General features: G+C 56.9%; 1 protein-coding gene across 1 annotated transcript in view; it reads left to right on the top strand.

Moving 5' to 3' along the window:
* The window catches only part of AACS (acetoacetyl-CoA synthetase), a 52,760-nt gene that overhangs the window by 9,990 nt on the left and 21,677 nt on the right, over positions 1-21,093 (top strand). The window contains exons 4-9 of the mRNA XM_004753075.2: positions 4,405-4,518; positions 7,401-7,498; positions 11,152-11,266; positions 11,436-11,517; positions 14,403-14,550; positions 19,808-19,888. Coding sequence (XP_004753132.1) covers positions 4,405-4,518; positions 7,401-7,498; positions 11,152-11,266; positions 11,436-11,517; positions 14,403-14,550; positions 19,808-19,888 — 638 coding nt within the window. The remainder of the gene's footprint in view (positions 1-4,404; positions 4,519-7,400; positions 7,499-11,151; positions 11,267-11,435; positions 11,518-14,402; positions 14,551-19,807; positions 19,889-21,093) is intronic.

The raw sequence follows: 21,093 nt of genomic DNA, 5'->3' as shown, positions 1-21,093 counted from the left end.
GAGCTGCAGTAGCTGTGTGACCTTGGATGAGCCCCTTAGCCTCTCTGGGTGTGTTTCTGCCTCTGTCGAACGGAGAGGAGGACAATGCGTATTCAGGAATAATGGAGAGTTTAAATGAGCGAATGTGTAGAGGTGTTTACGACCATCCCCGCCACAGGGCAAGCGTGCACCAGTCTCCGTTGAGATTATACCTCTGAAATCCCTGTGTGGCTTTTAAGTCCTGTCTGTCCACTTCCTGCCTTGGCTTCCCAGAGCTCATCTTTAGGGATGGGACCCAGGCTCACATCTATCCTTAAAGCCCACAGTTGCTTCTGATGTATATTATTGGTTACGAGCCCCAGAGTCTTGTCTTTATGCAGCGTTTGGGCTGTTTGGTAATATTCTGCTCCCTTCCTTAGTTCTTAGCCTGATGCAGATTGGGCTGAGCACGTAAGTGTTCCTGGGGGCTGGGGACGCTACACCAGGCCTGCATCTCTTCCTTGCTCTTCAAGGAGGTGTTTGCCTGTCCATCCATCCATTCACTCACTCGCTCCCAGGTCTGTCTCAGATGTCTTCTTGGTGCAAGGTGCTGGGAACCTGGTGTCGAACAGAACGGCTGACCTTGTAGTGGGATGGACGGTAAGAAGCAGCATGCAGATGGTCTCTGACTTAGGATGGTTCAACTTAGGACTGATGTTATGATGGTTTCACACATTCAGTAGAAACCGCACTTGGAATTTTTTAAAAAATTATTTATTTGTTAGAGAGAGAGAGCGAGCACATGTACGAACGGGGAGCAGCAGGCAGAGGCGGAGAGAGAAGCAGGCTCCCTGTGGAGCAAGGAGCCCTATGTGGGACTCGATCCCAGGACCCTGGGATCATGACCTGAGCTGAAGGCAGCCACTTAACCCACTGAGCCACCCAGGCATCCCCGCACTTGGAATTTTGAATCCAGGTCTAGTCGCGGGCTCACGATCCGCGGTCCCATGCTCTCCCGTGATGCTGGACAGCGGCCGCCGCTCCCCATCAGCCCCGGGATCACAAGGGTCCCGGACGCCCCCTACACCCTCATGGCCAAGCTGTCTGTCACTGTCAGTGCAGGAGTCAGGAAATGACACAAGAGAGTTGACACTTCCTTATAAAACAGGCTCTGTGGTGGGTGATTTTGTCCAGCGGGAGGCTCACGTCGGTGCCTGGAGCACGCGGAAGGTGAGCCGGGTGCAGCTGCGGTGGCCGCCAGTTAGGTGTGTGAAATGCAGGCACATTTTGAGCTAGAAGCAGTAGGCTAAGCCTTAGCTTTGTAAAATGAATGGAGGAGGACATTTACCTGGGGTTCCTTACGCCCTTGAAGTCTAATAGGAGTTGGTTTACGCCAGGGTTTCAGTAGCGAGCTGTGCGTGTGACACGGGCGTGCCCGCTGTGTGATCGTGGTCACCACAGCACCTGGCAGGGGACCAGCTGGAGGCAGTTGGGGGGCCGCATCCTCCTGGAGGCAAAGAGTGGCGGGAGCCGGGAGAGCGACCTTCCTTCTCATGGGATTTCAGCCACGAGAGTCAGCCACGCCCTTACGTGGCTCGTGTCCGTGGTTCTCTGCATCTTCCCAGGTTGTCAGCCACCATCTCTGTCCAGTTCCTACAGTCTCTGTCGCCTCGCCCTTCTGCAGCCCCAGAACCCTCCGGTCTCTGTCTCTCCATGGGTTTGCCCATGCTGGGCATTTCTAGAGATGGGATCGTGTGGCTCCTTGTGTCTGGCCTCTCGCACGGCCTCATGCTTTCAAGGTCCCGCCACCCTGTAGCAGCTGTCAGTGCTTCCTTCCTTTTTATGTCCTGGTCATGGTTCGGTGTGTGGACCTAGCGCGTTCTGTCTGCCCACGAGAGGCCCTTCAAGGGCAGTCCTGCCCCATGCATTGGGGTCCCGTGGTGAGTACCGCTTGGCACATGTTATAACCCGAGGGGCGGAAACACTGGGTCTCTCATCGCTTCTCGTCCCCCGTCAGATGTACCCGCACTTCCACCTCGGGCACTACACTGGGTCCTGGTTCCTCCACCGGGAAAGTGGGAAAGGTCAGATGGGCTCTTTGGACGGACAAAACAGAACCAGCCTGGAAGCCGGTAATGCGAGTGACGAACCAGACCAGTCTTCTGGGCGGGCAGTGCTGGATGGCCCCGGCCGAGTGTTCCTGCTCTCACGCTCTCCCTCCCTGGCTGGACTGGACCCTCTTTTCCAAGGTCCAGCTGTGTCTTGAGCCTGAGTTAGGGAGTGAGTGGTCATTCCGGGTGTGCGGAGGCTGTTTCACACTTCTCCCTGCGCACTCTCTCCTGCCCACGGCTGCCATTCCCTCCCCTCAAATAGGAGAACCCCTTCTTCTAGTGAGCTTCCCCTTGTATTTGCAGTGGAAATAAGTGCCCTCAAGCCAGGGGCCAACTTAACTTACAAATAGGGTACCTCTTCTTCTTTTTTTTTTTTTTTTTAATTTTATTTATTTGACAGCTCGAGCGAGAGAGAGCACAAGCAGAGGGAGCAGCAGGCGGAGGGAGAGGGAGAAGAAGGCTCCCTGCTTAGCAGGGAGCCCAATGCGGGGGCTTGATCCCAGGGTCCCTGGGTCCCTGGATCATGACCTGAGCCGAAGGCAGACGCTTAACCAACTGAGCCATCCAGGCGCCCCACAAATAGGGTGCCTTCTTAAGCTGGGTCCTAGATTGGCTTGGGGGCTTCAGGGTCACTGTGCTTCAGCTTCTGTGTGTTTTCCTGATTTCCTTCCTACTCTCCCGGCTGAGTGCAGGTGCTCGTGGAGCTCTCTCTCCTTCCCGCTGGCTCAGACATTCTCAGTAGACCCCATCCCTCCCATGTTTGATCCCAGGCATGTTTGATCCCGCGTGAGGCCACGAGGTGCCGCCAAAGGAAAGCGGTTCACTGGTGTCTTCAGGCTCCAGTGAGCAGAGCTAAAGCAGTACAAGCTGAAGCAGTACGGATTAGCCCTGCCAGTGTGGTCGTTCTGAGAACAGCTGCCCGCACAGCATGTTTTGTCTTTCAACAGTGGGTTTTGGGTTGCTGGGTATTTTAATAGGATAAGAAGTCACGTGGGGGAATGGGAATATGGGAGAAGTAATTACAAGGCTACCCAGTGAGGAGAGAAGAGAACCAGGAGTAGGCATACATAACTTTAAGGAAATGGGAAAAGCCAGATTTACACCAAAGAGAAATCAGGGTGTTTGGAGGAGTGAAGCTTCGTGTTATAGAATTGAACAGCAGTTAGCAGTCAGGAATAAAATATTTGCATCCAGGACAGTGGTCAGAGGAGTAACGTCTTTCTACCTGAAAGTATGTTCAAATAATTTTCCCACACCCATGCACTGTCAAGTCATGGTTATTTTCTAAGATTTTATTTATTTTAGAGAGAGAGCGAACATGCAAGTGGAGGCAGGGACAGAGGGAGAGGGAGAGAGAGGATCCCTAGCAGACCCTGCGCTGATTGTGGAGCTCCCAGTGTGGGGCTCAGTTCCACGACCCCAAGACCACGACCTGAGCCAAAATCAAGAGTCATGGGTTAGGAGGTATGGTGGTCATTCCGGGTGTGTAGTGGCTTTCACACTCTTCCTCGCGTGCTCTCTCTTGCCCACCGCTGCCATTTCCTCCCTTTAAATAGGAAAACCCCTTCTTTTAATGACTGCGCTACCCGAGCGTCCTGGTTGTACTCATTGCCTGTTGCTGCGGAGCAAATTACCTGAAAACCATGGCTTAATATAACAGACCCTTAGTGTCTCACAGTTCCTATGGGTGGCATGTTCAGAAATGGCTTGGCAGGGCGCTTCTGGCTTGGGGGTGTCCCCTGAAGTTGCACGAGGATGTTGGCAGGGGCCGTGTCATCAGAAGGCTCGACCGAGGCGGGCAGCTCCACATTCAAGATGGCGCGCCCCCATGGCTGTCGGTGGGAGACCTTGGTGTCTCACTGTGTGGCAGCTTGATCCCCCAGAGTGAGCTAACTGGAAGCTGCTGTGTCTTCTGTGACCAAGCCTCAGAAGTCACTTGTCTCCAGTGTCCTACTGGTGACTTGGCTTGGGCCCTTTCCTTCTGAGACCATGAGCACCAAGGGCGGGTCTCCCTGGGATCATCAGGGCACCAGCCAGAACACTGTCCTGTTATGTTATTGCCGTCGGTTAGGTGGAAATTCATGTCTCGCTGTTGTCATGTGTTGTTTCTTCGACAGCGAGGCTGGTCATGCTGACCTCTTAGGCTGACTTCCACATAGACATCCTTCTCTAGGAAGTTGAGTAAACCCGTCTCTGTGTCAAGTTTCCGGGCACCCGTTTCTAACCTGTGTGAGTTTTCCTCCTTGTCTATGACTGAGAACCTGTCTTTTAGGGCTAAATAGGAGAACCTGTGTTTTAGGGCCGTCTCTACAGTCTGTCCCTTTTCTCTTCCCAGGGGAAGGCAGAGAGGAAATCGTGAAGGTGACATTTGAAGAGTTGAGGCAACAAGTGGCTTTGTTTGCAGCAGCAATGAGGAAAATGGGTGTGAAACAAGGAGACCGGGTGGTTGGTAAGTATTTTTGGTTCTTGTGGTTTTGCGGTGGGGAGACTGAGGTAGAGGGACTGGATTGGAAGGTTGAGGCCACTTTTTTTGCAAGATGGCAGATTACATGCAGCCTTTTAGGACTTCAGTGATCTGTGCTTGATGGAGGCTACACAGGGAAGGTCATGGCACAGGGAGAGTGCAGGGTAGTCCACGCAACAGAGATAGCCTGTGCAAAGGCCCTGAGGCTCATGGGCGCAGGGCACCTGCAGGGTTGACAGGAGTGTGGTGGGCTAGGTGCACAGGGCAGGTTGCAAGGCTGGCAGGGACTGCCCTTCTGGAAGGAAGCAGGGTTGGAATCCTCAGACCTGAATGAGAGTCCTGGCTCCCCCCCCCCGCCACGTTCCCCCCACCCCCCGCCCCCATTCCTCTCCCACCTCAAGTCCCTGCCTTCCTTTGTTCTCTCCTAATCTGGTGGTGAGTCATGTTTCTTACAGTTTTATTTTCACTTTGACTTTCGGGAGGACCTTTAAAGGCCTCTAATTGAACCTGTTCTCCACTGCAAGGCGCTTTAGTGAACTCAGATGTGGGTGGGTGTAGCCCCAGGGGCAGGCAGCAGCAGATAAGAAGACTTATCATTCCTGCAGGTGGGGTGGTGGGGATGCTAGCCTGCCTCCCCCCACCTCCATGTGGTGGTGGGACTGGGGCTAGGGGGCAGGGGAGACAGCCGGGGAAGCTGCTGCTGGGCCTCTCCCCAGAGAGCTCACTGCAAGTGGGCATCCAGCGTGTGTTTGCAAAGAGGGCGGCCTTATCATGTGTAAACAGAGGAGAGGGCTGTGCCCGTGTCTCCTCGCACGGCAGCTGGGCCTGGGGGCCTTGCTGGCATCAGTTGACTAGCTCCAGACAGTAGGGAGGCACCAAGTGGCCTCCTGTCCTAGCCCTCATGGGGGCCTTCCTGTGGTTGGTCCCTGTGAGCCCACGGAAAACCCACCACCACTCTCTCCCTCTCTCCGCACACCCTGCTTTGTTTTTCTGTTCTCCTCAGAGACCACCTGAAATCTTGGGGTTATTCGTGTGCACACACGCGACTCTGTCCTCCCGTACTAGAGGACTGCGGCTCTGTCTTCTGTTTGCTGCCGCGCCTCAGGGCCCAGGGAGGCGGGCGCACAGCGGGTGCGTGATGAACACGGAGTGAGCGAGTGTGGGTGCGGGGCCCGTGGTCACGGCAGGCATTGGGTGGTCGAAGGCTCAGTGTCTGGGGTTCTTCTTTCAATTTAGCCTGCCCTTTTGAGGTTTAGGAAAGGATTTCAGAAGGTCCTTCTTCCAATTTTCATTTAAAAAAAAAAATCTCTTCTCAAAGCAAACGTTTTCTCAGAGAAGGAGAAATGGAGAAGCAGGTGTGTTGGGGAAGATGGCTGACAGCCCTGGGTGGGGGGCACAGCCGACTCTGCAGAGTCAGCCTAGTCCCCGGCGACCGGCCCTCGTGGGTGTCACAGCGTGGACGCTGACTGGACCGTAGTTCCAGGCTGGGGGCTGTGTTTCCCTGATGGGGGCACAAGGGAGTGACCCCCGGGGAGGGGCACGAGGGGCTCCTCACACTGCGGTGGGGCCGCCCGTGGGGGGCTTCTCTTGTCTGTGACTTGCTCATCTCCTGGCCCTCTGCCAGTCTCCATCAAGTCTGGCCGCGTAGCCTCCCAGGGCTGGGTCCCGTCCGGCCCCCGGGGGCATCGCAGTTTACACACCAAGCTCAGCAGGCGTCTGCGGGCCTGCCTGTGGCAGGTGCTGGGCGCACCCTGCCCCCCCGGGACACTCCTGTCCTGGCCGGGGTGGTCCCAGCTGAGAGCAGTGGGGAGGGAAGCAAGGGGAGAGCTGAGCTCAGGGCCGTGGGCGCCGGGACCGTGGGGCTTCTGTGGTCACCAGGGGACCATGGCCCCCTGTTCCCTGATGCCTCGTGCATGCTCCTTTCCTCTGGAACATTTAGGATGATCTGTTTAATGGACCACAGTCCCACTGGACACAAAGATTCTTTCGGTCTGTTGTGGTAAAAGCCCAGCCTCCTGCCGGATGGAGGGTCTGTGGTGCTTCTCTTCCAGTCTCGTGACTGTCCTGCTCGTCGTCTTCATTCCCTTATTGCCTCGCCTTCCCTCTCCATCTGTCTGTCTGTCCATCTTTCCTTCCCTCCATGCACCTGCCAGCCGCTCACCAGTATGAAGGCCCTGATATGCCGGGCATGGTAAGAGGCACTTGATAAAGCAAAGAACAAGACAGGCAAAGTCGCTGCCCTCCCCTGAGAACCAGATATAAAATGGCCACTTACGACTATTAGTGTAGGTGATTGTTGAGGTTAATTTGGTGAGGGAGAAATAGAGTGTGCTTTGTGGGGACTGGCCAGGGAACTCGAGCTTATGGGGTGACCTTGGAGAGGGCATCTCTGAGAAAGTCTCATTTGCATTAAGAGCTGAATGATGAGTTTGCAGAGTCAGGAAGGCTGGTGTGTGTGGAAGAGTGTTCAGGCAGAGGAGATAGCCTGTGCAAAGGCCCTGGGGCAGGAGGAGCTTAGATGAACTGGAGAACTGAAAGAAGGCTGGGACTGAGCCCAGTGTGAGAGGCAGAGTGGAGGGAATGGAGGCCGGGGCCGGATCCTGCAGGGGCTGGGGGGATCGCTCTGGTTAGGTTGGGTTGGAGGGGGTGACAGTAGGACATGGACAGGCTGGTGATAAGTGGTGGGGCGTTCTGAGGGGGCAAGGTCCAGGCACTGGGGTGAGGTGGGGCTGGCCCTGCTCTTTGGACCAGCGAGAGCCAGCATCCCCTCTCCCCACTCCTGCCCTCTCTCTCAGCGGTACCTTTTAGAGGTCTGCCGTGTCCAGCGTACCCTGAACCCAGGCCTTTCTCCCTGTGCCCAATGACAGGTTATTTACCCAACGGTGTGCATGCGGTGGAGGCCATGCTGGCCGCAGCGAGCATCGGCGCCATCTGGAGTTCCACATCCCCAGACTTCGGTGTGAACGTGAGTTGGGGTTCCTACCGATTCCTACCCCTGGGGGTGCGGCCACTGTGGCAGAAACGTTCCCATGCGGTTTCTGCAGGCGAGCGCTCTGCCCCTCTCTGACATCTTGGGCAGGTGTGCAGGAGGCTGTGTGGCAGGACTGGTGGGTCTGGAAGGCGACCATGTCCCCGTGGCCTCCCATCTCACGGCTGGTGACATGAGAACGAGAGAAGGAGCCAGAAGGAGCAGAGTCTTGTTTTTCAATCTAAAAGTGAATGAGTCTTCCTTTTTTCTAATATTACTGATGTCCCGTCTGGGTGTATGGTCTGCGTCAGCATGTGTTCCGTGTGACAGATGGCTCTTGGAGATCTGGCTAGAGGGGGCTGGTCATCTGTCCACAGATCCATGACCACAGGAGATATTCTTTAGACAGTCGTCTGGATTTGCTCACAGAAGTTCCCCCGAGGCCTCCCTGCCATTTCTGGTCTCTTACTTTGAATCTGTGCTCTCTGTGCTCTGTGCGGGAGGAGGGCGGACCTCCTCCTCTCTGTGAACCCCGCAGGGACCTCCGGTGCCTCCAGCTGCTGGAGTGACCCAGGCAGGGGCAGGCAGCTCACGCTCAACCCCACCATGGAGGGCAAAGCAGCGGCAGAACAGGACTTACCCAGGGCCCTAGGGACCTCTCCTGGTTGCAGAGCCTTGGGGATGCGGGGCCCTCAGGAGCCCTGAGGACAGACCCCAGTTAGAGGACCCGGGGTGCTTCCCTGACCACCAGCCACTCTGCTCGGCATCGGACTGCTCTGCTCTCGGCACGGCCCCTGCTCCGGCACGGGACTGTGTAGCCCAGTGTCTGAAGGTGGGCCTGGCCTTGCCGATGGCACACCCTTGGCCGGCTGTTTATCCTCTGTGTGAAACGGGCCGTGGGAAGACAGGGCCATGAATGAGTGTCGGAGGTTCGGGCCTGTGGTCGGCACACACGTGCGGCAGGTGCAGCCATTGGCGGCGTCGGAGCTCAGGGTCCTGTGGTCACTGTGCATCTCGTCTGTGGGATAGGTTTCTGGGTACGAGCCTGATGCTCACATCTGCCTTGGGACTTGCTGTCCTGGCAAATGTGGTCCTGGTACCTCTCATTTTCCCGATGCCGTGCAAAGGAGGAACAGACGCGCTTCTCTGGCACAGAGGCCTGGAGACGTGAGGTGACCTGACACTGGGGTGAGGCCCGAGCTCTGCTGAGTTCAGGAGGGGTGGCCTCCCCAGACCTCACCACTTGGCATGGTTTTTCTCCTGGGGCTTACCTGTGCCTGTGCCTGCTTCGCCCCGTGGAGGACCACCCTGGGTCGGCCAGGACTGGAGCTCTCTGTGCTGCCTCCAGTGCCCCAGGCTGTCCGTGAGCCTGTGAGAGCTGCTCGGGGCCAGCGGCATCCGCACAGAGGGTCTTGGAAGGTTGGGGCCAGCCGGTCCCTGGGCACTGTTCCCTCGGACCCCTCAGCAGCCCTTGAGCTGTGTTGCTCAGAAGCAGAGCTGGGAAGGCAGTGCAGCGTGGTGGTTCCTCCCTGGATTCGGGTCTGGCTTTGCTGCTTCCTGGCCGCGTCCTCAGTACACTCTGGGGAGCTGGCAAGGGCCGCAGAATTCATGCTTCTGCGTTTGCCTGTCAGGGGCTGCGGGCGGCCCTGGACGCACCCACGCAGGTCGCGACATGTTAGCTGTTATCCAGGAGGCCAGTGGTCTTGAGTGATATGGAGTTTTTGACACAGGAAGATGTTGGGAGAGCTGTGTGTGGCCCTGGATGGTGGTGGTGGGGAGCAGGCGTGGCCCTGCCTGCAGACCTCCCGCAGAGCAGAGCTCCTGGTGGTGCACCGGGAGGGAGGACCTAGGCAAGCGTCTGGCCACCTCCCTCCCGGCTGTTCTCGCGGATCACCGTCCTCTCCAGGCCACTCTGCGGGTGCTGGCGCGCATTAGATGGCAGTGTGGCCCCCTCTCTCCACAGCCTTCAGCATGCCTGGTCTGGGGAGTCTCTCTGGCCTGCGGGCCAGCGTCTCACGGGAGAGTGCTCCTTGGTTTCCTGTCGTGGGGCCAGTCTTTCCTAGTGCAGGTGGCCTCACCGCTAAGCGTCCCAGCCTGCAGGCCCAGCTATGTCCCCGGCTGGTGGGAACACTGGGCCGCTCACTTCAGCTGGCACTGCCACCTTGATTGAGGACACAGAGCCACTCCGGGGGTGTGCAGGCTGAACGTGTGGGTGCCCGTAGCAAGCCAGAGTGGGGCCTGGCATGCAGCCCTTGGTGCGTGGTAAGGGATTTTTATAGGCAAAAAGTTTTTTCCCAGAGAAATCAGCAACCCTCAGCCCATCTTAGAATCCTGGGCTTTCAGAGTACAATTTTGCTGTCGTGTGTGTGTACATCACCATGGTGCCTTTTATCCCCCTACTGGTTTTGCTGGTGAGCCTCATGAATTTTCCAAGTAGCCCTTCCCCTTGTGTGCACGGACAAAGCGCCCGGTCTTTATGCCTCTCCCTTCTGGTTCCCATCTCCCCGGTATTTTCTTGGGGAATCACGGCTTCACTGTTTGTGCTCTTAGAGTAACCCGGGTTTGGTTGTCAGCCGCTGGCCTTGGACCGATGCACAAGGGAATGGAAGGGGCGTTCTGGGCTGTGCCTTCCCAGGAGCCGTGTTTGTGGATGAGGAGGGCTCCACTGTGTTCTGAACTTGGGGGCAGACCCGGCTGGAGTGCATTTGCCTGTCACCCCTGGGAGACCACTCGGGCTGTGGGGAGCGCGTCGTGAGGCTGCACCTGTCGGTTCCCATCTGTTCCCTGCCGTCCCAGAGACCAGGTATGACCTGCGTGGGAGGCCAGCCTTCTTCCAGAGAGAGACGTGTGCTTGGCAGGGTGGCGGGTTCCACGTGTGCTGTAAACAGACACGTGGCTGCGGTGAGCCTGCTTTTTGTATTCATTTATTAAAAAGATTTATTAATTTATTTTAGAGAGTGAGAAAGCGTGTGTGGGTGTCAGTGGGAGGAGGGGCAGAGAGAGGGAATCCCAAGCAGACTCCTGGCTGAGTGTGGAGCCTGACGCGGGGCTCGGTCGATGCCATGACCCATGAGATCGCGACCTGAGCCGAAATCACAAGTCGGATGGCGACCACCCCAGCCAGCCAGGCACCCCGAGTCTGTCTTTTCAACAGAGCTTGTGTATTAGTGTACACATTTATGCAGTCGTGCATTTCGTTGGCAAGAAGCGCCGTTTGGAGGATTAGAAGAGAACCAGGACGTGGAGGTGCTTTGTGGTGCGAGTTGCCTTCCTGGAAGGCGAGTCGTCTTTCCCATGCGCTAGAGGAGCTGTGTTTGAGGCTCTTTCTGCAAAGTGTGGGCTCTTTCTAGAAGGGCCACTACTCGGCCCCCAGTTTCCCCGTCTTACAGACTTGTGTTTTGCTCTTCGGTGTGTGTGTGTGTATACACCCTTCTGGTATTTCTGTAGGTCGAGTCCTTGAAGTGACGGTCCCGTCTCAGCCATGAGCTGTGGTTTGCTGGGCTTTCCGCGTTGGCGGTGGCTGATAGGGGCGTGGGAGTCAGGCTGGTGGACGGTGCCGCTGGTCTCTCCCCCGACGTGGTCCCGTCGGTGGCTGAGGCTGTTTGCCTTTGGCGTGCCTGATGGCGACCACCCTTTCCTTCTGTTTGCAGGGCGTCCTGGACCGCTTTTCTCAAATCCAGCCGAAGCTCATCTTCTCCGTGGAGGCCGTCGTGTACAACGGCAAAGAGTACAGCCACATGGACAAGTTGCAGCAGGTGGTGAAAGGTGGGTGGCCCTCCCGCGTCTCAGCTAGCAAGGCAGGCCGCAGGGTGCACGGATACGAGGCCCCCGGGGCCCCGCGTGGGCCGTCCCTCTGTTGTGTTACACTCTGTGAGAAATACCAACGCCCGAATGCTGTGGCCTGTAAGCCCGTGCTCCCCCCTCCTCCCCCCAGGACTTCCGGACTTGAAGAAGGTGGTGCTGATTCCTTACATTGCCTCGAAAGAGAAGATAGACATTTCCAAGATTCCAAATAGGTAAGTCCGCCATGTGCCGATCGCTGGTTCCGGGCAGAACCCCCCGGAAGTCCCAGTGGGTTGTCCGGTCTGTGAATCCTTTCACGGGGGGCGTAGCATTTTAGAGGTGTGGGAGGTTTCGGTTAAAGATCACAGTTTGTACGTGGGTACCCGAGGCCACGCGGCAGTTTTGCAGCAGAATGGAGAGAGCCCCGGAGTCCTCTGTCTTTCCCTTTGCTGTGACTTGACGTGTCCGGTCAAGGCCAGTTCCTTGATGGAATAGAAATTGCCACATGGACGTGTGTGGGTGCGCACGTGTGTACATGTAAACACGCTCGTGTGTGTATGTTTCCCTTGTAGGACCTTTGTCCCTATTGCTAATAGCACTTTCCTCTTTTTTTCTGACATTTATAAGCTGATGCATCCCTCACTTATGTACCTCATAGTATTGGGGGCAGTTTATTTTGGAAGAGGAATTCAGGAACTGGGCTGTGGTTTGGTCACAGTTGAGTTTGCCTCCAGATTCTTGGGGTTATACTCCTGTCTCCTTTCTTGAAACCATCATGGGGGGTTCCGAGGTCAGGTGTGTTTACTCGTCTTGCCCTGTCGGGGGGAGCAGGGGAACAGGGAGGAGATTGCAGGGGTCTTTTTTGGGGGTAGACAACCGACATGTGGCTTGGGTTTTGTCCAGGCTGCTTTCTAGGGGTGCTGAGGGGGGACGTCTAGGTGCTGAGCTCCGGGGTTGTGGTCGTTGGGAGGCATGAGCCACACCTACAGGGAGGGTGAGCCGTGACCACTGGGCCCAGTAGATACGGCTGTGCTTCTTGTGGGGCAGGAGGTGGACAGGAAGTACCCAGGGGCTGAGAGAAGGGCACAGGTCTGGGGGAGGTGACACCGAAGGTGACCGTGACAGATGAGCAGGGTTTGGGGGCAGCTGCTGGTATTCGGATTCCGGAGGCCGCAGGGTGCTGCCAGCAAAGTAACTCTTCCGTGAGGGCGGTGGTCTCAGCTCTGTGACCCCGTGTGAGGGATTCACCTGTCTGTGCCTGGGGTCCCCATCTGTAAAATGAGGAGATGACAGCACTTTCTTCGGTAAGTGGACACCAGGCCAAGTGCACTTAGCGTAGCCCCAGGCAGCCATGATGGGCTGGGGACAGCTGCAGGCTGGGGACAGCTGCAGGCTGAGGTGCGCTCTGGCCACGGGTATCTGCGTCAGCATGTGCGGGGCCTTACGGGCAGGCTCGGCACTTGGGTCGACCCTGAGACTGGGGGGCCCTGCCAACTGTGATGAATGACAGCCAGATGATGAGCCCTGGTCCCAGTTCCCACCGCGCACTCAGCTCCCCTGCCTTTCTGTCGGGGGTCAGAACGCAGAGGCCGGGAGGAAGACCAGACAGGCTCACTGGTCCCGCCATGGCCCGGCTTTTATCCTTCTGAATGTGTTCATCAGCGGCTGATAACGGAACGAGAGCATCCCGTAGCATCCCGTGAGCCACTTCATTCAGCTTGATACGATGTGAGAAGCTCCTGCCGTCCCCCCTGGGGCATGGGACCCCCGCCCGGCTCATCTTTGCAGGATGCCACAGATAAACTAAGAACAAGAACGTGCCCAGGCTCAGAGACCTGGGGTTGCGGGGGGGACCGCCCTTTGGGATTTTCATTTTTAGAAGAGAAACAAAAGTAATTGCTATTTACCGTGATTTATAGACCCTTTGGAAGAAAAGGTTTTTCTCTCTGTGTGAAGGATCCGATTAGATCGGACACTTAGTGTAAATGGGGTCCGAAGGGGAGGTGGCGGTGGAGTGGGCCTTCCGTTGCTGGAGAGTTCCACAGTGAATCATTGTCCTGACACTCTGGAGCAGAAAGCTTTGTTGTTTGCGGCTCAGAGTTGAATTATTCTGCAGGCCCTTTTTAACCCTCTGCGCCTCCCCCACGAGACAGCCTCGTCCTTAAGGATGCCTTCCCTGCAAGATAGCGCGGTTCTTCCCTCTCGTGTGGATGCGTTTGGTTTCAGAGTAATTATCCTTAGCAAAGTGCTGCAGGCTGAGTTCAACCGATTCTCCCCCTTCTGGAAAGAAGGTTTCATTTGTCAAAATGGCAGGTTCCCCCCCCCCCTCCCTTCTCCCTTCCAAGGCAGCGGAGAGAATAGCGCCGGGGTCTGTGTTCCTGCTCCTCTCAACACAGAGAAAACACCTCTCCCACGTGGCTTCAGCAGCCCAGTTCCTGCTCAGCAAACAAATCTGTTCCTCCTCCGCTGGTTTTTGGCCACCCGCGTTAATGCCCTATGTCCGCTTTGGGGGCGGATTTCTTAGGTGGTAGTCAGCGGCCAGACTTCATTTTGTTTCGGGACAGATATCTGTACCGAGCTACTCTCCTCCTCGGGACACGTGATACATTTGCCCAGAAGCATCTCTGTCATGGGATCTGGTCTTCAGATCTCGGCCCCACTGTGCCGCCCCGACCTTCCCGTGGAGGAGCTCAGGGGTCTGGTCCTTCCTTCCTGCCCTGCTCTCACAGGGGCCGGCACAGCTTCCTTCCCCCGAGTTTGCCTGCAGACGGGACATGTTCATTGTAAGTGGTCCTTGTGCACAGTGCGTGTTAAAGCCCTCCAGAGAGTCTCAGAAGAGATAGCCCTTGGTCTTGTCAGCATGCTAATAAAGCAGCTTGGAATTTTCAGTCATTCGGTGCGTTTCCCTTCAATTAATGTGAATGAATGCGAATTCATAGAGATCTGACTTTTCCCCCTCTCTCCCAGAGAGCTTCCAAACAAGGTTAGTTTTCCCTGGAAATCCTACAACGTAGCAGTAGAGGGCAGCGAGCGGCCACGTCTAGCCTGGGAAGCCTCGGCAGATGCAACCCAGCCTTCCGGAATGTTCACTGTCCGTCTCTGTGTGTTCTGCCCCCAGCGTGTTCCTGGATGATTTTCTTGCCACCGGGAAAGGCGCGCAGGCCCCGCAGCTGGAGTTCGAGCAGCTGCCCTTCAGCCACCCCCTCTTCATCATGTTCTCGTCGGGCACGACCGGGGCGCCCAAGTGCATGGTGCATTCCGCTGGGGTACGTCTCTCCACCCTCTGTCTGCTCCCCTGGGGACTCCTGGCTGGCGAAAACAGCCGTTTGGGCGTGTACTCCAGACCCCCACCCCGCCAGCCTGCACCCCCTCCCCAGAGACTCCATCGTGCAGCTCCTCTGCAGATGTGGCGGGGGAGCATGGAGGTCCAAGACTGAGCTTGGGCTGCTGTTCCAGGCGCTGCTGTGGTGCCTGTCGCCACCGGGACGGGGATGGAGGCCCCGGGGTGAGCCTCTGACTCCCACAGTGCGGCCAGGACCCCGTAGGTGCTTGTGAATGCGGGGGGTGGGGGGGTGCCCGCCGGCCTTGCACAAAGAAGGCAGTGTAGCCGGGGGAGTAGCAGCCGTGAGCACCTCGAGGATTAGGAGAGGTGCCCGTGTTGTTGCACGAGGTTGTCGTGTTAGAGGCGTGGATGTGTGTGCGCTCTATGGCGTGGTCAGACAGAGCTATGCGTGGGCTGGGATCAAAACCCTGGAGAGCCTCCGGGTCACGGTATAAAGTGCCTGCAGCTGAGAGAAGCTCTCAGGCCACAGTCATTGGCTCTGGCCGCTGTCACTGAGCACCCCAGGCCGCGGCATAGACAGCCACGTGCCTCTCATGGTTACTGGGCTGGAAGTCTGAGGCTGGGGAGGCCAGGGTTGGGGTCCGCTGAGGGCTCGCGCCTTGGCTTGTGGACGGCCGCCTTCTCCGCGTGCCCTGACCTCGTCTTCCCTCCATGCGCACACTTGGGCTCGTGCGTTTTGTCGCAATTCCCTCTTCCCGTAAGGACATGAGTCAGATGAGATTAGGACCCCCTTCTGGGATCCTTGACTTTGTCCCCTCTTTTAACGAGGCCACATTCCGAGGTCCTGGGCCTCAGGCTCCGCGTACAACTTCAGGGACCCCCAGTTCAGCCCACAGCACGCACTCCTTGTTTCCCTGCGTATTTCATCAGGAGGCCGGCTTTACAGAGGCCCCTGAAATAATGCTTCGCCACTAAGCCTGAGATTCTGTCCCTGTCGATCAGTGAAGTGAACCTTTTATGCTTGAAATAGCCGTGAGCCTTTAGGGAAGCTGCAGAAAGAACTCGGTGGGCTCATGGTGCAGCTGCTGGACTCTGCCAGCCTCCGTGCGCTCGGCATCTGCTCCTAGTGCTTTCTGAAAGCTGCTTCCTGTGTGGCCACTGTCTCTGTGTGCAAGCACACACACATAGACACACAGACACACACAGACATAGACACATACAGACGGAGACATAGATACACCGACACACATACAGACACATACGGATACACAGCGGACACACAGGCACACATGGACACAGACATACTGACACAGGCGCACAGGCACACACATACACATACACAGGCACACATACAGTTACACACACAGGTGCACACACAGACGTACACACGGACACAGATGCACAGACACATACATATGGGCACACAGGCACACACACACACACAGATAAAGACACACCCACACATGGACACACAGAGATTACCCCCCGCACACACACAGACCCACAGACACACACACACACACACACACACTTTTGCTTTTTGCCGCCCCCCACCCCGAGCCTGAGTTGCAGAGTCCAGCCGTTCACCCTGAGTCCTTGAGCACGCGTCTCCCAACCGCAAGCACGCTCCCGCACAGAGCCCTCATCGGGTCGCTGTGTTCAGGAAAGCGGGCATCCGTGGGATGCTGTCATGTGACGTGTGGCCCTGTCCGCGTGCTCCGCTCCCCCTGGGTCCTGTGCTCCGGAGCGGCCCTCAGCCTGCCTTCCCCTGTCAGGACACCTGCGTCTCCGGGGTGCAGCTGCTGGTCTTGCCAGGGCAGGTGCTTCCCACTGCTTAGGTCTGGGCGCCACCTCCTGGAAGCCGTGATGTGTCTTTCTCCGTGCGTCATTCAGGAGGCGCTGCTGCGTCCTCGGCATCTAACCAGGTCACTCTTCGGAGGTACCATTCCTGGTGCATTTGGTACTTTTGGCCGCCTCCTGTCTGTCTACACCGCTCCTGGCCTTGACTGCGAAGCTTCTTTCTGACTCAAGCACTGTCCCCGCCTGGAGCTCCCGACGTCTCCTGGGGTGGCCTCGGGAGCCAACCCCCTTCCCGGGTTCTGCGCCCCCGGCACTCCTTCCAAATGTCCGGGGCTTCTGGCCTGGCGGCTCTGCAGCTCTCTCCAGACCCGCTTTCCCACTTCCCCCTCAGGTAGCGTAGCCTGGAGGAGGAAACCCGCAGGCCTGGGTCACACCTGGTCATAGCCTTCTCTCCTGCTCAGAAGAAGGGGATTATCCGAGAGGAGAAAGCTCTTCCCAGACGCCTTTCTGGCTATTGCTGGAGTTGATGGTGGCATTGAAAATCAAATATGTTTCTCTTACTCTAGTTGAGTTAGCTTTTACAGATGTTCCCTTTGCCTAGAAGCAGTCTGAATCCCTTCCATAAAAAGGGGACATTTACATTTGAATCATTTTAAAGCCTTACACAGCTTTTCCCAGAGCACTTCCATCAGAATAGGGGGAGGAGTGAGCGCGGTTCCCTTATTACCTGGCTCTGGATCCCAGGTGACACAGAGCTGCTAGACACGCCAGGAGCCGGTGGGTGACTTCTCGGGAGGCAGGGCAGGAGGGAGGGGTATGTCGGGGGCGAAGCCTTGACTTTTGCCAGTAACACTGGCCAGGCCGCGGCCAGTTGCCCTTTTGCAGGAGTGAGTTGACCTTGTTCAAACCACCCTATTTTATGAAATCACGTTGGGTGTGTTCAGAGTCCAAGACGTCATTGCTATGGTGGCTGGAATCACATTTTCCCCAGAGAGGGGAGCTCTGGTCCGCCCGGTCACAGGCCTGTTAACGAGCTATAGAGAGGAGCGTTTTTAGAAACCTTGTAGACAAGGGTGGGGTATGTGTGGCAAAACAACAGACATTTTAGGAAAAAACTGAAATGTCTAACTACACTTTTATTTTTAGTGCTTTTTGCACAGCGAATGTCACTTTTTTAGGCAAGGAACATAAAAATGTATTAGATATAATGTGGCTTGCTCATAAAATCATCATGCCTGGTATATTTGGAGTATAGAAAAGTCAGGAAAAATCATATTTATTCTGTCTTCCCTGGGCTCTTGCCTCTCCAGAGAAGTGACTAAGCATCTTGCCTGTTCTGTTCAAGAGTTCTCTCGACAGGAACCTTGGAGACATCGGGACGGAAGGCCACAGCCAGGGGACGGTGGGCCGGCCCCCGGCTTTACTGGGTGCTGTTCCTCGTTTGCAGGCTTGTGTTTTCCGAGTCGACAAGAGGTCTCAGGTCTCAGAATGCAGCTTCCCTTTTCTTTCTGTGAAATTAGATTCCTCCTTTTGCTTGAGATGCACAAAGTCACATTGCTCATACTTCCTTCCCCTCAGACTCAGCCATAAATACTTAAAAATTAAGAGCAAAACTACTGCTGTGAATTACGGTTCATTCAGAGACTCTTGAGAGAGAAGCCAAGCCTGGCTTGTTTTGTGCGCCTGATAGGAGGAGGAGAGGCACAGGCGAACAGATGCCGGGTTATAAATAGGCCAGGCTCAAAGCAGACCGCACCGAGGAAGAAACAGGTCTAAGCTGAAGGACGATTTTAAGTAAGAATCCGGGAGGGGGCTTTGCCGCGGGCTTCTGTCGTCACGGAGCCCCTGGCCCTGTCGGTGGATGTGGCGTGTGGATGTTTCATGTTCACTCAAGTAGTTCCTGAAGTGATTGTCCCCAAGCAGGTGCCCCTGTCCACCCGCACTCCGAGGCAGAGTGCTGTGTTGTGTGACTTTGCACCAAAGTGTGTGACCCGCTCAGGCAGGGGAGCTGTTCCCGACCCCTCTGATGCATGCTCCATAAAACCACCAGAGACCTGGCGTCTGCATGTGGCCTTGGGGACCTTCAGAAAGGTCCTGCTACCCCCCGAAGCCTCTGTCTGCCTGGGCCCCAAGTGGCTGTGGTCCCTGCTGTGAGGCAGGCCCTTGCTATGGTGATTCCAGCCACCATAGCAATGACGTCTTGGACTCCCTGCTGCTCCTCGCGGGCCTGGTGGTGGCCTCTGTCCTGGACGTGCTCTGGAGTAGGAGCTCTGGCTCTTGAGTGGGAGACTTCGTTGGGTAGGGTTGTTTCCACTGAGCTTTCAAAGGAATCCTCTGCCTTTCAAGCCTTGCTGGTTTGTTTTCATTTCTCTTGGGTACAAAGAGAATCGGTTATAAAGGCTGTTTGTGATACGTGGGTCCTTGCTTCAGCCCTGATAGGCCCTAAACAAGGGGACCTGTTGCCACCAGCCAGGTGCTCCCATCTGTGGAAGTGTGGCGGCCGGCCCTGTGCAGGGGCCTGTGAGGGGCAGTGCCTCGTGTAGCCTCGGGATCCTGCACGAGATCCATGCACAGATGGGAGCACCAAGGCCAGGGGATGCTAAGTGGCTGGCGTGGGGCCCCTTGCTGTGCCCTCCACACAGTGCTTGGAGGTGGGGTGCACCCTCCCTGCTGGGAGCTGCAGACAGGACAAGTTCGGCAGGAGGGGTGTGGGCGGTGAAGTATTACAGAGCTGAAAATAAAACACGAGGGCGCTCTCAGGGCCGGATAGAGAGCTCCGAGGTGTGGTGTGCAGAGAAAGCGAAGTGCAGGCCACGTGTGCAGGTAAAGAAGCCAGCATAAATAAATCCACACTGAGAGGCCAGGAGTTTACATGGAAACACACAGGAGGTGGGTGCACGGCGGCTGGAGAATTGGGAGCAGGCAGGGGCCTCGTCACGCTGTCCGCTCTGGAGCACTGGGTGTGTGCGCACCTGCTGTAGAGAAACAGTGGATGGTGCTGGGGGTTGGGGTCTAACTGGACGTTTGGGCTGAAAACAGGATATCGTGCTGCAAGGCTTGCAGAGCCCGTGGAGGCGTGGCGGCCGCGTCTCCCCCGGGCTGTCCCGTCCCTGCGCTGCAGGGTCCGCGTGCTGTGCTCCCGCCCTGCCCTGGCCTTGACTTTGCCTTCTTGCTCCCCTCTGCCTGGGGTTAGGGTCCCACACTGTTCCAGATGTCCGTGGTAGCTGGAGCTCGAGGCTGGCTGGAGCCGGTCGGAGGCCGCTTCCCGGGTGCTCGTGGACACTCGGGTCAGGGCGCAGGGCACCCCAGGAGTCCTGCTCATGCACTCCAGCGTGCTCAGTAGTGGGCTTCCTCCAGGGAAGGAAAGGGAGGCTGACTTCTCCCCCGGGGCTTTGCGTCTGGGCTGTGTTTGCTCAGGCTGCTCTCCTGCCTCTCCCCAGGGCACCCTTATCCAGCACCTGAAGGAGCATGTCCTTCACGGCAACATGGGCAGCGGCGACATCCTGTTGTATTACACCACGGTAAGCGGGCTCCGGGGGGTGCCGGGAGCCAGGAGACTGAGCTTTGGTCCCTTCAGGGCCTGTGCGACTCGGTCAGGGGTTTGGTGAGGGGTCATTCTCTCGCATTAGCCGGGTGGGCCTGATGGGAGCGCACGGGTCCTTGGATGAGGAAGGCGGGGGGGGGGGTCAGCGTCGGAGACGGAGATAGGGTGAGGGTCAGAGTGCGGCGGGGTCACGAGCCAGAGTGACTTTTTGAAGTTGGGAAAGACTAGGAGCTTCCAGAAGGAGCGCAGTCCTGCCGACACCTTGATTATGGACTTCTACCTCCAGAACGCTCACGCAATGAATTTGTGGTGTTTTAGGCCACTAAATTTGTGGCAGTTTGTTGGAGTGGAAATAGGAAATGTATACAGATGGCGCTCCCAATTACTGTGACAGCCAGGGGTCCCCGTGTGGAGGCCAGGTTGGGCCTGAGCCTATCCTGGGGACCAGGGCTGCTCCCCATTACAGGACCGGCCTGGGGGGCCCCTGTCCCTGCCATGGGCATGGGCATGCAGCTTCGGCTGCCCTCACACCAAGTCCGTGCCTGGGAGACCACCCCCCTCCCAGACTTAATTGTGTTTCTTTTAGAGGGAGAGCACGCGAGGAAGAGCATGGGGATGGGGAGGGGCAGAGGGAGAGGGACAAACAGACTCCCCACTGAGCAGAGAGCCTGGTGTGGGGCTCGATCCTACAACCCTGAGATCGCGACCTGAGCTGAAATCAAGCGTTGGAAGCTCAACTGACAACATCTCCCGGCCACCCTCCTCACAGAAGGAGTTCTGTTCTGCCCCGAAGCCTTGCGGGGCTACCTGGTGGCTGAGCCCAGGTACCCGGCTGGTCTGCCCAACCACCTGCCTGCTCCCTGAGGGGTTTCACTAGAATCCTGGAAAGACTGCGGCTTTCACTGAGCAAGGAGTGGGGCCCAGGAGCCAAGGGCAAGGAGACAGTACAGCGTAAGCCAGTGTTGTCTGGGTCAGACGTCCCTGGGATGTGGGGTGGGTGGGGGCCTGCCTCTAGCACATTCTCCTGGTTTCGTGTGCGATACGCATCATTGAACCAAAGCTCAGGTTCGAGCAGCTGGGGACACTCCGGTCCTTGTGAGCTCTGTGTGATGAACACTTCAGACAAGTTATCCTAAGAGACGAAAACTTGAAGTTGGCTTTTTCCAACTGCAAACATTAAGA

The sequence above is a fragment of the Mustela putorius genome, unplaced genomic scaffold, assembly GCF_011764305.1.
Source record: "Mustela putorius furo isolate JIRA1106 unplaced genomic scaffold, ASM1176430v1.1 tig00537248_pilon_pilon_pilon, whole genome shotgun sequence".
Taxonomy (NCBI): domain Eukaryota; kingdom Metazoa; phylum Chordata; class Mammalia; order Carnivora; family Mustelidae; genus Mustela; species Mustela putorius.
This window is presented reverse-complemented; position numbering and strand designations above follow the sequence as displayed.